Source organism: Lonchura striata, chromosome 3 (genome assembly GCF_050655825.1).
Source record: "Lonchura striata isolate lonStrDom1 chromosome 3, ASM5065582v1, whole genome shotgun sequence".
NCBI classification, from domain to species: domain Eukaryota; kingdom Metazoa; phylum Chordata; class Aves; order Passeriformes; family Estrildidae; genus Lonchura; species Lonchura striata.
This window is the reverse complement of record NC_140705.1, coordinates 104,401,443-104,417,500: the sequence shown is the minus strand read 5'-3', so window position 1 is coordinate 104,417,500 and position 16,058 is coordinate 104,401,443. Positions and strand designations below refer to the sequence as shown.

Genomic DNA, 16,058 nt, shown 5'->3' with positions numbered 1-16,058 from the left:
GTAGATAAATTGCAAAAAATGGGTTAGAATTATAAACAGAATGAAGTAAAATATTGACTATATAATGAGAGATGCAGTAGAGACTTACTGAGTTGTAAAAATCACAGCATTGTTATGCTTGTGCTGTTGGTTGCAATTAGTATCTAGCGCTCTAGAAAAACATCCCCAAAAGCTAGAACTGCAGGTCTACAGTAATACTGAGCCATACACTTTCTCCTCATGCAAACAGCATTGATAGGGCACTTCTGAGACACAGGAGGAAAAAGCGATACAGAAGAGGAGGGTTGGGACTAGGGAAGGTGAGCAGCTTGCCTTTGAGAAGAAAGCCATATTCATCCCCTGAATGTCTGGGCCTACATTTTACAAAGAAACAGGCTGCTCAGTAGACCTGAGCTCTTTTTCTGATTTTTGAGCCTCATTTGGTGAGTACATCTTGCTGATACTGATTTTAAAAATCACAAATTGTTAATAATTTCTCTTTCCTTTTTTTCTTTCTTTTTTTTTTTAATTTTATTGCAGAGCCTGGACCTTTAGATCCACCACTTCTATTGGATGTTACAGCAAGGGCAGCGAGCATCACCTGGCAGCATCCTTTAAAGCCAAATGGCATTATCACACATTATAATATTTACCAAAATGGCCAGCTGCATGCTACAGTGCCAGGAACTACATCTAACTGCACTGTAGAAGACTTGCATCCTTACACTGTCTATATGTTTCAGGTAGAAGGATGCACTTCTAAAGGGTGCTCTCTTTCCCCTACAACCCCAGAAATACAGACTCTTCCAGATGCCCCTGAGGATATTCCTGCTCCAGAACTCTATTCTGATACTCCAACTTCTGTGGTCATATCGTGGCAACCACCCGCTCGCCCAAATGGTTTGGTGGAAAACCTTACAATAGAGAGGAGGGTGAAAGGAACAGAACAAATCTCAACTGTGGCACGCCTCCCCTTCGGTCAGGCCATGAGCTACATTGACCAGAGCACTGCTCTGAGCCCTTGGCAGAAATTTGAGTACAGAGTGCTGATGAGCACCCTGCACGGCAGCAGCAGCAGCAGTGCCTGGGCAGCAGTCACCACCAGGCCTTCAAGACCTGCCGGTGTTCAGCCACCAGACGTGGAAGCGTTGGGACCCTATTCAGTCAAGGTAGGAATAATTCTCATTGCCTCGTGGCTTTAACGTGTTTTCCTTGTAGCAACTGTGTATTTAAGAGAGACATCTACTGGCTGAGCCAACAGGCTTCATTGCTGCAGGGGTAGTTGAATAATTAGTATCTGTGCTTTGGCTCAAAAGCATTAGAATCCTTTCCATTTTTTTTTCTTTACACCAGCCTCTGGCATTATATTCCAGTTCATTTTCTTCTTTGCACACCTGATGTATTTTCAATATTAAACTTAAAAGATTACTTTTAACTCCCTAATCAGATCAGAAAATTACCTACTACTGTCTCCAAAATTTCAAGACTTCATTAAAATGCTTAGAAGTAATTTTTTTTTCTGTAATTAAGTCTTCTGTATAATTATCAGATTTTTTTTTTAATGGCTAATGAAGAAAAAATAGCATTTTTGTTCTCCTGATTTACGAAAGACGAGTCTTACAGGACTACATAGGAAGTTTTCAATTATTCACATCATTCTGTTGGGAATGAACTCTAGAGGACAGGATAACTACCATTGTTTTGGCTTGCATACAAACTTCATTCAAGGGAAATTAGTGTAACCAAACAAGAGGGATTTTTGTAGCTTAGAAGCCTCTTTTGTGTAAATACACACATGCTTCCATGGATTCAGTCTTGTACTAATGCCAAAAGTATTGGTACAGTAGCTTGCTCACCAGAGCACAAAACAAAGGACATTTGCATAAGATTGAAGTTCATCTGTTAGATTTATTATTTTTTGGTATACATTGTATTTTCAAAAGGTAAACACAGTGGTGTTACCAATGCAATCTGAATATTTTGAGGGTATGAATTTCAGCACTAAACCAATGCTGATATTTTTTCTTTGTTCACACATAATTTTAAACTGTAAAAAATGCTGACAAAAAATACTGAGCTTATGAAATTATGTTTTAATGTCTAAGAAATTGCATGTTACCTCCGTGTTAATTGCAAATCAGTTCAATATGAATACAATGGTTACTGTAAGAATTAATAACCATCGACCACTAGTAATTATGATGAATTGTCAGACTGCTTATTGAAGATTTGGGCAATCTACTTCCAGGACTCTGCCCTCTGTACTTCTGTAGATATATCTTAATATTCCCCACAATTTCTAGTAAAGCATTTTTCATGGATTTGCCAGAAGCTGAGTAAATAGTAGCTCTAGTTCTATCACGTGTTTCCCCACGTCCACATTTCACTGTGTGAGCTTTTTTGCGTTGCCTTCAACTCTGAGCACAAAGACTCACTGCAACCTTTGAAGCTCAAGTTAATGTGGCAAGAACATAATAATTTTATATCTTACCCCTGTTTTTTTTCCTGCAAGTGCATTAAACACTCAATCCTAGTTTTAAAAGCCTGCGGGTTATCAGAGACTCTGTCATTCTTTACTGGATATCTTTTCCCAAGATCAGACACATGTGTACAGTTGTAATTTTATTGTATTTTTCTCAACTCCGAGATTAAGTAAGCTACCAGTACTGAAAGTTAGTTGAGTCATTTATTTCTTCTGAAATCTGAATTCAGGCAATACAGTTTTCACTCAATAATAATTAAATTTCAACACAGCATTGTTTTTAAAATTTGTTTTCCCTTTCTCACTGAAGAGTTCAGATGCTTATTTTCCTTCTTCTTCCCCAGCCTGTCATTAATATTCAAAACTCTTTAAAGCCCTTTAATGTCCAAACTGTATGAACTCCTCTACGAATGGTGATCAAATTTAGTGTCTCTGCTGCTCATGTAGTCTCAGACTTCTGTTTTTCACATGGAGACAAATATTTTTTGGATCTGTTAAGATCAATTTTTGTCAAAGATGCTGAAGCCTGGATGTTTTTATTTTCATGAATCAGTTTTACTGTCAGTTTTCATTAATTTTAAATATTTAAGTTAAAATGTTCAAAATAGTTTAAGGTGGCAGCATTGAATTGAGAAAAGTGACTTACATATATGTCTCTCCAAATATATTCACTCCTGAGTATCTCTTCTGCTAAATTCTCTGTTACTGTACAGAGCATTGGTTCTTCACTGATATCGACATAAATTCTTGTATTTATCAAGTATTTTAAGTTACTTGATGTTGTTCCATTTTATATTCATCATAAGTGATAGAAAGTCAGGAACACTTGGTGCAGTTTCTGTGCAGAGAGTATCCCATAGCTGAAATATTACTTCAGTTCTGATTTCTAAGATTCTAAGACTTCTTAAAAATCTTAAAATTTCTCTCACTTGTCTAGGTCAGCAAGACATTTATTTAATTTTTTAGCATTTATTATTCTAATAATACATTATTTCTTCTCTTTAAAAAATTGAAGCAAAGCTGTAGTTGCAGAAGAGGTTGTTGCACTTCATCACCGACGAGATAATAGACAAGACTTGCTGCACCCAGCAGTTTTCTCGCCTTCTGCTTGTTTGCAGATGGGAGCACCAGAGGAAGCAACTGGGATTTCATCATACTTGTCGGCCTTCTTACAGATCTGTCAAATGGATTAGTTTGCTAGAAGTGGTGTTGTTTCCTTCCCTGCATTTTTATGGCAAAGTCATGTCAGAGTAGGAGGGCTCGGAGAGCACTCAGGGCTTCACTGTGTCCCTGAGGCGGTCTTGTGTGAATGCTGTGTACTGGGAGAGTACAAGAAGAACAAGGGAGCACCTGTTCACAAAATGTTTGGGAATTTGCCCAAATTCTCTAGAACTAGGGTGGAGATCTGTAAACCCACCGTGTCCCTTCATCCCAGAAATTGCTAGTTGCCCAGACAGAACAACTGTGCAGTATTCTGCAAGGATTGCCTCTTAGTGGTTCAAATGTTTTCCTGTGTGGAAATAGGATGATTTTCATATGGAATTGCTTTACACTGGTGCCCCTAAGAGTCCTAGAAAGGCTTACTTTCCCTCCTGTGTAGCTTAAGCCCAGCACAATTGTAGTGCACATATCACCTATGTTGTGTTCAAATGAAATTTGTGGAGTCCTTGGTGCTTTACAATGCTCTTCCCTCAGTGTCTGCAGTGGCAACTCTTTAAGCACAGGGTGGAAAACAAGGCATCTCTTTGGGATGGAGATTTTAATTACCTCTCCCCCTGGAGAGAGCTCCCAGGTTAGAGCAGGAGGTTTTGGAAAGGCACTGTGGGAAAGTTTAGCAAGAGGTTCCTTTACCAAGCCACAGTAGCAAATCAATAGAGGCTTTCAGCTGTCAGTGCAACCAATCCCAAAACCATGAGTGCAAATATTTATTTCTATGAAAACAGAGAGAATTTACAAAACAAGAGAAATATATTTCCATTACTTTATTTAGTCATTGAATCAATAAAAATGATTTGACGATGTGAAGAATTGAAAGTGCTCTCGGATAGTACTCACTTGAGTATACGGCTTATTTTCATAGACCAAAGCTTTCACTTTGCAAGGAGGAGAATATCAGCACTGCAGGTCACTCTCAGGATAAACAGTTCTGATATGTCTGTGCTCCTTTAACATTTCATTTTAATCAGAATGGACCAATATCTCTTCATAACATTTAACTTGCTTTCCTTTGAGCAACAGAAAGCATAAAGCTGTTGATAATTTTTGAAGTACCCATTCCTGTGACACCTGCATGATATTTTTTAATATTTGCTGAATTGATAATGTTCATGGTAGCAGTGTATAATGCACAATAAACTGCTTTTGTGGCTGATTAAATGCCAAAGTGAAGTGGAAGTATTCAGCAACTGCAAAAGCCGTTTATTTAGTATATGCCAATGCCATGAACATTATTCCTGTTACACAAGATTTGCTATACCCTAATGTACAGAAGTAGAAAAGAAATTGTTTCCTTTTCTTGTGAGGGTTGCAATTGCTGTGCTGCTTCAATCTCACACTTCACACTGATATGACATTTGCAAATGTAGCTAGGTTGAGTGGCTTGAGAAAGAGGCTGGTTTACACAGTGAATAATTATTAATAGAGTTCTTTGTGTAGGAAAGGCATTATGTGGTTGGGTACACTGAACTAAATTAACTGTAGTATGCAACTATTCCAACTTTGTCCTTATAACTTTTGGTAGGAGGAATTCCCTTTTGCTGCTGGGGTTCTATCTTGAGGATTCTGGCCTGGAAAAGGCTGCTGTAGTCTTAATTATTGGCTTAACCAGAGGCTTGCTGCCTCATATTGCCTGTATTGCTCCCCATCACTGATGACTGCCACCACCTGGACCACTGATAGATAAAAAGCTGCAGCTATTTCCAATCATCCTTCATTTAACTTTTTTCTCAGGATAGAAGTTGGCATGAGTTGTGTATAATCCTAATGTTTCTCTCCAGGGGAAACATTTTTTTTTTCTTTTTAGTGTTTATAAAGAGTTTATAAGAGAATTGTTTCCTCCTGGTTGGATGGAATAAATGCCTCATTGACATATAGTTCTTGTGCTGTACTATTTCTTCATTATAACATAATTTAAAGAAACTTCCTGCAATTTGATTAGATACAAAATGAGAAAAATTAAAATTATTATTACTTCTCTCTTAATATATGTTATATCTGTTGCCTGTGAGGAATGCAGGGCTGTGGTGATTCTGTGGCACCTAATTGCTATTATAATTTCTTTTTTTGTTTGTTTGTTTTGCATATTGATTCAATAATGTCATTGATTTTCCACGGATTGATTATTTTTCTGAAGTATTTCCTCATGAGTTTTCTGACTGAGGAAGGGTTATAGGCTTTTTAATTCAATTGTCATTCATGTTTGTTGTTACCTACAGAGATGACAGTGTTTTACTTTACTGTTCACCTGCCATTCTGTTATTTATATAGAAGAAACTTAAGCAGAGAAAGCTGCTATTCCACCCTCCAGATTGAACAGTGTCATTAGTTTGCTGTCACAATATCCTCAAAAGTTGCCATCTGTACACTTTCAGTGCAGTAGATTATCATTTATTGCAATAGTGATAAAATTTTCTGGTTGCTATTTCTCAGATTTCACTACTAAATTGGATATGCAAGTGAGCAAACACAAATAAACAAGTCTCTGTTTTTATGGTTGTCTTCTGTTCTTCATTAGCCCAGAAGCTGGATAGTGGACTGCTAAATGCCTGTTGTTCTGTAAATAGGCTGGGATTAAAATACACAGGAGAAAGATTTCAGCTGTAAGGAGCAGATATCACTGACACATTTAAAGCAACATACTCTGTAGTTACAGTTTGAGTATCATGCATGACAAAGAATTAATCCATTTTCCATTTCCCACAGAATTAGGTATGGGCACATGTTCTGGAGCTGGTGTTTTTTGTCTCACACATTAATGATTGCTGTCCTGGGAAGTTGATTCTCTTTACAGAATGCTGGGTGCAATGCTAATTACTCCAAGGTCACTGAAGGCAGTGCTAACAGTGAGGTGATCCTTCAGTGTTCCTCCTCTGCAGGTCACTGTTGGCAGAGAATGAGTCTGTGACGACCCTTCCTCTGTTCCAGGTTAAAACTCCCTTGTACTATTTTATTCTTCAAGCACTTCAGTCTGCAGTTACCCCAGAACATAATTTTGAGAGTAGAAACAACCCTGATTCCTAAGCTGTGTCTGCTAAAGGGAGATGCAGCACACCCAGGTAACAGCTTCATGCTAGAAAAGGGAAAAAAAATGGGCTTGGACTTTGTTCACCACTCTTCCAGTTTTATGCAGGTATGCCTGGTGCATCAGGGTAATTGTTTAGGAGTGATCAATCCTTGTGTGAAGATTGCCTTGTAATGCTGCTAAGGTCAGGGAGACCTTGGTTCATTTGACACATAAGTGCTGCTTGAGTGACTTAGGATATTCCAACACCCATAGGAACAACCTTAACTTACACACTAGAGGTTTTCCACATGTTAGGATTGTGATTTCTTGCACAGCTTGCTCATTTGCTATAGATTATGCAGTGGGGTTTCATCAGCATCATCCCTCTGCCTCAGAAAAAGTTGAAATTTTCTGATGTTGGTGTTTAGGATCATAAATGTTCTTTTGTTTTTCCCACCACTCAAGCCAAGTCCTAGGAGTTTTTGTAGTAGCAATCTGTAACTGCAAACTTGATAATGCTATTCTTCTGTGGTAGTCCTTGCTGAAGCTGGTTGTAACTCATGTGCAAAGTTTATGAGCAGAACTATCAGTGACCTTTCTCAGAATTTGCATTTCCAGTATGATCCTGGCTCGTGATTGAAGCCACAATAATTTCTGTTAAGACAGATAAGAATTTTGTAGGATATTCTTCTCCCAACTATTCCAGGGGAGCTGGGACATTGTCAGAGGACTAGTCCAGTGGCTGGAATGCAGAATTAAGGTAGCAGGTCTTTGTTTGTAGTTTTGCTTCTTTCTGATACATGATTTAGTCTGGGATTAAGTCTTTCTATCTCTAAAACTGGAATAATAATATTTGCAATTTGAGACTTACAATGTGCTTTGAGACCAACAGTGAAAAGCTCTCAGTAGTGCATTTATTACATTCTGTTTGTAGAGGTTACAAGCAGTATCTAGGAGAAATGAGAATAAAATGAAGCCAAACACACTGATTTAAAAGCAAACTGTTGAAGCCAGGCCTGAAGAGTAAAATAGCCTACATGTGCCAATGCCTCTCCTCAGATAGCTCAGAATTAAGTTGCAGGGTTCCAACAGCTGTCAAAAAAGGAAAAAAATTCCAAGGTTATAACTGTTTAATGGGGGGAAAATGGCTAATTTCTGTCTCTTTAAATTTTGTGGTGGAGAAAATAAGGTCCTTTGATCTTTAAATGAAAGCTTCCAGAGTCATTACATTGAATCAGTTAATCTCTCCCAGTAGTTACCTTATTCTCTCTTCCTCATGGGCATCCTCTTTCATGGTCTCAGTGCTGAGCTTCAAATCAATGAACAAACTGTTACTGCTTCCAACACAGCCTGTCTAGTGAGCTTTCCTGCTTTCATGCATTGCCAAGTTCTTACCTCAAACCTTGGCACGTCCAAGAGGAGAAGAGGTCCAGTAGTGCCACGTGTGTGCTAACCAGGCTGGCTCCATCATCTTCATTTATGGGTCAGGCAGTCCCTTGCCTCTTGTCAAAAGATGTTTGTGAGGGATTGCACGTCCTGTCCTTCCCAGGCGACACAGGAAATTCTAAGCAGCTCAAGTGACACAGAAGGGTTAGGGAGTATCCTTGGTCATCCCACTACATAGTTAAAAAAATTAACCAGAGCAACAACAGATCTTCATATCTTTGCGTGAGATATCCATACCCAGACAAAAACAAACTGTACTGTGCATGCTGCTGGCCGCATATACTTTGTTCAGAATGTTTTTTATTTCTCTCAGAGAAAAAGCATTGAAATTTAAAGAAATTTCCCAGTGTAAGCCCCACAAAGCACATCTGCTATGAGCTTACAGTATGAGCTCTCACTGTACCAGTGAGAGCACAAAAAATGCTGTGAAGTAGCACCTGGGAGTTTTTGAAGGTGTCACCAGCTAGGGCACACACTATGTGAAACTCAGGAGCTGAAGTTGTGGAGCAGCCTCTGTTCTCCTGCCATTAAACTGTTCTTTTATGCAAAGGGGTTACAGGGTATGATAAGTCTTGCACAAGTTGTGTTAGAGTAATTTTGTAGGTTTAGACATAAAAGTAAGGCATCAAAAATGAAACGTGATTAGAAAATAACTCAGCCTCTCTTCCAGGAAATATGTTTTGGTACAAAGTGAATGTACCAAATTTGAGACAATTTTATCTTCTGGGAGGGTACTACCAGGTATTTTCCGAAATATTTGGCATGCAGTTCTTTTTTTAGGAGCCACCTAGCATTAAGCAACAAGAAGGCTTTTTTCACCAATAATGACAGATTTTCTTTATTAATATTCAGGTAAAAGACCTCAAATACTTTACCTTCACTGAAACAGAATTTCAAGATAGGTGCTTCATCCATGCATGTCCAAGAATTGTACAACCTGTTCCAGTTTCTGACTGTGTATCACTTACTTTGCATTTTCTTCCTTTGTTTCAACTTATGTCCCTTGCCTCTTGCTCCATGCCTGGGGTGAGAGGCTGAAAAGGCCTTGACCCTTTGTAAATGCTGCTCAGGAATAACAAAAATATCCCTGTGTTACCATCACTGTTTTCAGGACAAATCTGAAACAACCCCATACTAACCCCATTCTACTATGAAGTTAACTCTTCCCAGCCAAAAACCAGCACATACTTGTACTTGAAAACTTTTTCTGTTGTCTGTGCTAATTATCCATTTTTCTGTTTCCTAAGCTTATCACTAGATCACATTAAATGCATCAAAAAGGGAGCTCTGCCCAATGTCTGTGAGAATGGTGCAGAATCAATTCCTACCTTTTGTGAAATTTTGCACTGCTTTATCAGTGGTATTTTCTTTATTTGTTTGAACATGATTTGGGGCCAGAAGCAACAGAAATCCATACAGCATTTGATAATTAGCCAGAGCTAAGCCTTTCCTATGTGGGCATCAATAATTTTGGTTTTGCTGTCTTTACTCAAGATCACCCTGTTTAATTCTCTGTTTAATAGTATTCCAGAATCTGTTATCAAAATCCTTCAGCTTTCTCCAGCACTTTGCTGCCAGCTTTCTTACAAGTCTGATGTCCTAAGAGGTCGTTTTGTACCTAAAATACAACATTCTGTAATCCCATTTTTAAAAATATCATTTTATAAATCAAGCTTCTCTGTTTCCAGGGTCCTATGTAATTATGCATATACATTTTTAAAGATAGTTATTTTGAAACTAAGAGAATTAAGGAAAAAGTTCAAATTAACAGAAACTAAAGTATTGTGGTATTACTGTTTAACACTTCAGTATTTTCTTTGTTGTACCTAGGTTTTAGATATATACCTAGGTTTTAGGCATATCTACCTTTTTTCCATTTCTGTGTTCTTTTCTATGTTGGATTCAACCCTTAATTATCTCGTGCCTGGGAGGAAAAGAGACAGCAATTGTTATAGATGAGTGGGTAAATGGCAAGAAAAACAGTCCCAGAGCAAAGCAAAGCTTGTATGCTTCCTGCACTGGGATTTCTAGGAAAATGAGTATTGATAGATGCTGTTACACTACCATTATGAAACTTTGAGATTCCTAATACATATTAGGTTACATGTCCTCGTTGTGCCAGTCTGAAGGCTCCTCTCTCATGGTACCATGGCAAAAAGCCTTAAAAAATAATTTAGAACATTCATGAACTTTATAGTGTAATTCTTTGTGTGTGATTCTTCAGTGGAGCTGGTAAGAATAAATATATATGTAAATGTGCTATTGACCCCCTCCCTCAAAAAAACCCTAAAAACTTAAAAAATGTCACCTAACCACAGTTCAGGAAGAACAAAACCACAGTAAGAGTAGCAGTATGTATATAAATAAATACATATGCATGTGTGTGTATAAATCTATAAAAACCATGAATTTTGTATGTAATATTTTTTAAATCAAGTTTTTTCAGTATAATTTTATAGTTCTTAAAATGGGAAATTGTCCCTGTTCTTTGTCTGATAGTTACCAGTGTAATTTGTTAATTAAAAATAAAAGGGAGAACCTGACTATTTCATCATATGAAGAGTGCATAAAAATTTGTTTTCTTTTAGAAGCTAATGCAGTTACATTTCTTTGAAAACTGTGGAAACACAAAGATTTGTTTTTATTCTGCTACTCATGATCAAGCATGCCAGGCAATACACCCTAAGAAAAATAAGTGTCAGTGATACTTATGATAAGTATTGTACTTCTGCTATTGCATCTGAATGTCTCATGGAATTTTGAGTAATGTGGAGTGTTCACATATTATTGGTAAAGCAAAATAATAGATTTTTCAATGGTTACAACTGTTACTGAGGATCTCACTAAAATTAAAGATTAGATTTCTGATTTCCCTTTAAAAATAAAAGTCTGTTTTGATGTAAAAGAACATCTTCAGATCCCGCTTATGTCCATCTTTAGCATGCTGTGTCTGTATTTCTGCAATGTGACTGTAAGAGATCTGTTAGTTTAATTTTATTTTTTTCCCCCTCCTCCTTCAGGTCTCCTGGAAGCCTCCTCTGATTCCGAACGGAGAAATCCTGAACTACGAGATTCGCATGCCCGACCCACGCATTGTCATCGCTGGGAACCCTTCGTCGAGGCTGAGCCATCTGGTGACCAACCTGGTCCCCTACACGAACTACTCGGTCACGGTGATCGCTTGCACTGGAGGCGATGGCTTCCTAGGAGGCTGCACCGAGAGTTTGCCCACAAGAGTGACCACACCCTCGACCATTCCTCAGAGCGTCAGTCCCTTGTCCGTGACTCCCATCAGCGAGTCCTTTATTGCCATCTCTTGGCAGCCACCACTGAGGCCCAATGGTCCCCATCTAAGGTAAGCTGAGACTGAGAGAGCAGTTTGCTTCTCCATACCTAAATCTGGCTCTGAAAATTCTGAGTGATGCAGACTTCATCATGTGGTCTCTTAATTTTGGATTTTTTGAAATTCCTCTTTGGGGCTCAGAAAAGAGTCAGGATTATTCAGGGCAAGTGTGTTGTCTGTGCTGGAAGGCTCTGGGTCCCAGATCAGTGCTGTCTGAAAAACGAAGAGGAGCAAGCGCAGGATATTTGCAAAATCATAAGTGGTTTGGGTTGCAGCATTGGCTACTTTTTGGTGACAATTTCAGGCAACATGTTCCACCAATAAAATGACAAGAAAAGTAAGAGATCTTTGTAAACACGAGTAATTAACACATCCAGTAATCTCAATACTCTGGGTTATTCCTCATGAAGAGAAAGTGACCATTTGGAAGGATGATGACATGAAATAATCTTCAAAAATTAAGTGATGAATAAATTTTAAATGAGACAGTGTATGAGAAAAATGGAAGCTGAGGGGCTAGAAGTGTGAGAGCATAGCCAAAATAGGAAATTCAAGGAAGTGCTGGGTACAGCAGGCTGGGTTTCACCACAGGACCCAAATAAAGGAATCTCCTCTGAGATTTGTCTGGAATGATGGGATGGGAATCTTGACTTGAATACTGAGTGTATGTGTGTAGATATACATTAAAGAAATATGGATTTGAGTGCATAAAGGTTTATAAAGACAAATATATCTTTATATATACACAATAAAAAATGTCAAATCTTTCATTCTAGCGCTTTAACATATCGTGAAATATTGTGCATGGAATTACAGCTCTGTAGTCCATATGTTCTGGTTAGTAGCTCTCTTCTAGGTGCACTGACGGGTTCAATAATTATCATGTAATGCTGTTTCAGTTGCGTATGTTATTACAGCACAGTAGCTTGACTTTTTCTTCAGGCTTAATTAGGGCACACTACAACTGGATGAAATGATGATTGCTCTACAGTAAAATTTGAAGTTTCAGAAAAGCGGTGTCTGTTATTCTGGGGTTAACAACATGACCATTTTATCATAGATTATTGAAGTAATTCAGCACGACCTACATCTGCAGATTTCATTTCTTTCATGGTGTGCCATGCTGCCCTCAACAAGAACAACCACTGAAGCAGCTGCTCTGTACAGCATGATGGAGCAAGAAGTCTGCAGCAAGCAGAGCAGCAGCAGCAGCTGCCAGTGGGGGTGATTTACACATGATCGCCACTCAGTGTTCAAAAAGATTTGATGTTTTTCAAGACTCGTCTATGAAATATATTGGACAGAATATGCCAGGATGGTTTCCTATAAAGCTGTAATGATCTGTCTTTGGGTTGGCACTGATGAGCCACTCATGTGAGAGCTGTTCTTGTTATAAAGTGATCTGATATTTTTGGACAGAGTTGGAGATTAATTAGTTTTTGCTATTTAATTTCTGAAGTTATAATCTGAGCTTCTGCAGTAATTCAGTTTGGCATCACTAAGTGGCACAATGCTTGCTTGTACCTGTTGAAGATTGTTCCCTAAACTCAAGGGCAAAAGTTGGGGGAAGTTACGCATGGACTCCCTAGCTACTATGGAGCACAGAAAATGTCAGATCTCTCATAAGAGCATCTCAGTTGATTTCTGGTTTTGAAGCAACACTAAATCATGGTATGCAGTACCTGTTAAATACCTCTTCATTCAGGGTCTCAAATCTGGGATGGTGTTGTCCAATATGTCCTTATCAGACTGGGGATGATCTTAACTTTAAGAACTGTCAAATTACACACATGGTCAGTGTGATAATTACAAGAGTGGTGACCCACACCAAGGTATTCTGCAGAACAATTAAACTTGGAAAAATTTTCACAATTGTGCATTTAAAATTAGAGTGTTTAAAATCTGCCTGACTACCCACATACTTCTGTCTAGAATTTAGCAGTAAGCACACACTTAAGCTTACTTAAGGAGGGAGCAGTAAGCCTCCCTCCAGGGTGGGAGGCAGGGACAAGATGAAATAGGGCAGCTCAGCACTTAAGAGAATCAAGTTATGTATTTAAGGGAATATATATGCATATGACTCTAATTTAATGGGGTATCAAACTGAAACAATTATTGAAAGAATAAATTAAACAGTCCTGTGGAATGTAATAAAGAGTAATAAACCTAAAGATTTTTAACAAATATATCTAATTTTGTTTCCTTTAGAGTGTAGCTTCCTTTGCAATCCCTAGAATTATTAGGAAATGCAAACTATAATATTATCCCCTTTAGTTTGTGGCACTAAATGATATAATTTTTGTTAAAGTCCATAAAAGTTTTGTATAAAAGGTGATGGAGAGTGTGTGATGCAGCCTGGGTGGAAAGCATGTTTTCCAAATCAGGCAGTCTCATGGCTGACCTGATGAAAGATGGGCTTTGGCTGACCTGCTGTTTGGAACAGAGACAGGAATACTGCTTCAGATACCAATTAAAACCAGGATGAAATAATTTGGTCTTTCAAGCTCACATCATGAATTTCTACCCAAACACAAAGGTGCCTTGCTAAGGTCTACAGATGGCTGGAACAGTTAACTCATTCTGTGCCTGTTTTCTCATGTAATTTACACTCTGTTTATTTGCAGGCACATTAAGTACAAAAGTACACTTAAGCTACTACTAATAGTAAAATGATAATGTCAGTGCTCTTTGTTTCAGTGCATTTGTGAGAAAGAGGCATAATAATTTCATGTTCTGGAGCAACCTGTGCTTATCATGCAAGTCTGCATGAGACACAGTTACTGGCTATTTGGACTTGCTCTTGATAACATTTCCACAAAGTTTAAAATCCATAAATAATTGAATAAACTAGAGTTTTTTTCAAGTAGAAATGCTTAATTTTTCATTTTGAAAGTAGTTTGGTTCTTTTTTTTTTTTTTTTTTTTTAGTAATTGAATGTTTTAAATCACAAAACATTAAAAAGAATGTTTATCTCAGGAAGTTTACAGCTGTGAAAACAAAATAATGTGTGGCTTTAAAAAAACCTGGTTGGGTTCTTTTTTTTCTTTTTTTTTTGTGTAATAACATTAGTTGAGATAATCCTGGTGTTCTGCTTGTCTTTTGTGTTAGATATGAGCTCCTGAGACGTAAAATCCAGCAACCACTTGCATCAAATCCCCCTGAAGATTTAAATCTGTGGCACAATATTTACTCAGGAACTCAGTGGTTTTATGAAGATAAGGGTCTTAGCAGGTGAGATTACAAAAACTATAAAAACAAATGCTGGCATTTTGTATAGTGTATGTTTAATAGTTCAAAGTATTTCTTGTGTCTTTATGTAGTGAACATATTAATTATGTAATGAAATATTTTTTGTCATCATCTTTGGTGTTAATCATTCTAATATGCAGGGATTTATTATTAATGTGTCATTCTTGAGTCGTATATTGTTTTGCATTAAAAAACAAATGAAAATAAAAGTCTCATGAAATTGGATATGTTCATACAATCAAACCATTTAGATTTATGTGTACAGATGCTGTAGATTTGCATGTTGCCGAAATTATATAACAGGCAGAATGCATGTTTGAGGGAAACACCTGAAAATAGTTTTCAGCAATGTTTTTTCACCTGATTTTGTTGCATTAGCTTCATCACCATTAAATGCAGGGTATTTGGAATGGAGAAATAGAGTTTGTGCTCTGTTCTTCAGTATGTAACAGACCTGCCGTGTGGGGTAGAGCAAGGCATTTACTCTTGATCAACCTTAGTTTCTACATCTTGAAGCCAATGCTGTTGCTCCTTGAGAAAAAATACACAAATAAAGAAATTGTAATGGAGGATTCAGCATTGGGTTTTTCGAGGCAAAGTCTCAGGAAAGCCCTCACGCATGGTTTCAGGGTGTGTGTTCTGTGTGCTGGTGTGCTTTATGAGAACTCTGTATCAGTCACTGACCCTCAAATATCTGTTCTTTCCTTTTACTTTTGTAAAAATAGAGTGAGCGTCCCTCCTAAGCACAATGAGAATCAGGAGAACGTGACCTCTGCTCCTGTCAGAGACACACAGAGATAACTGCTCACAGAGCTGTTCTTGTACCAATCCTGCCCAAGTGTTCATTCCTTACTCTCAGCCATGCTTGAAAGTCTGCATAGAGTTGCCCTTAGTTTTAGCTTTGAATATTTTAGTGCTGCAGCATAGTTTTGTGTATGTAGCAGTTCTGTCAGCAATTCAGAGGTGGCAATACATCAAGACAGAGCCTCAGTGACTGGTCGTTAGGCACCATGACATTTTAGGTTGAATGAGCTATGGCCAAAATAGTGTGCCTAACCCTTGGACACATCTTAACACTTCTCCTGGAGAAGGTTCTGCAAAATGCTGCTATGGTTTTGCAGTTAACAACTCAGGAGTTTGTGGCTTGAGAGAAGATGCTGCAGAGAGGCTCAAGCACTCAAGACTTATTCTTCTCAGAAGAAAATTCATATATCAGCATTTGTTTTCATTTGTCATACCTGAAGCATGTTGCAGAATTACTGATCTTGTCAGATGTTTTCTTCATTTCTAACAGGCTACAACACACTCACTTGATTTTTCATTGTTGAAAATATGGA

The 16,058-nt window shown here is 37.9% G+C and overlaps 1 protein-coding gene across 12 annotated transcripts in view; it reads left to right on the top strand.

The window, feature by feature from the left end:
• USH2A (usherin) overlaps positions 1-16,058 on the top strand; it is a 391,259-nt gene that overhangs the window by 258,757 nt on the left and 116,444 nt on the right. For all 12 annotated transcript variants that reach the window (XR_014954513.1, XM_085577109.1, XM_085577108.1 and 9 more), the window contains 3 exons: positions 520-1,148; positions 11,150-11,484; positions 14,581-14,703. Coding sequence is in view for 11 of the 12 variants with exons in the window: in XM_085577109.1 (XP_085433235.1) it covers positions 520-1,148; positions 11,150-11,484; positions 14,581-14,703 (1,087 nt within the window). In the remaining variant the exon portion in view is untranslated. The remainder of the gene's footprint in view (positions 1-519; positions 1,149-11,149; positions 11,485-14,580; positions 14,704-16,058) is intronic.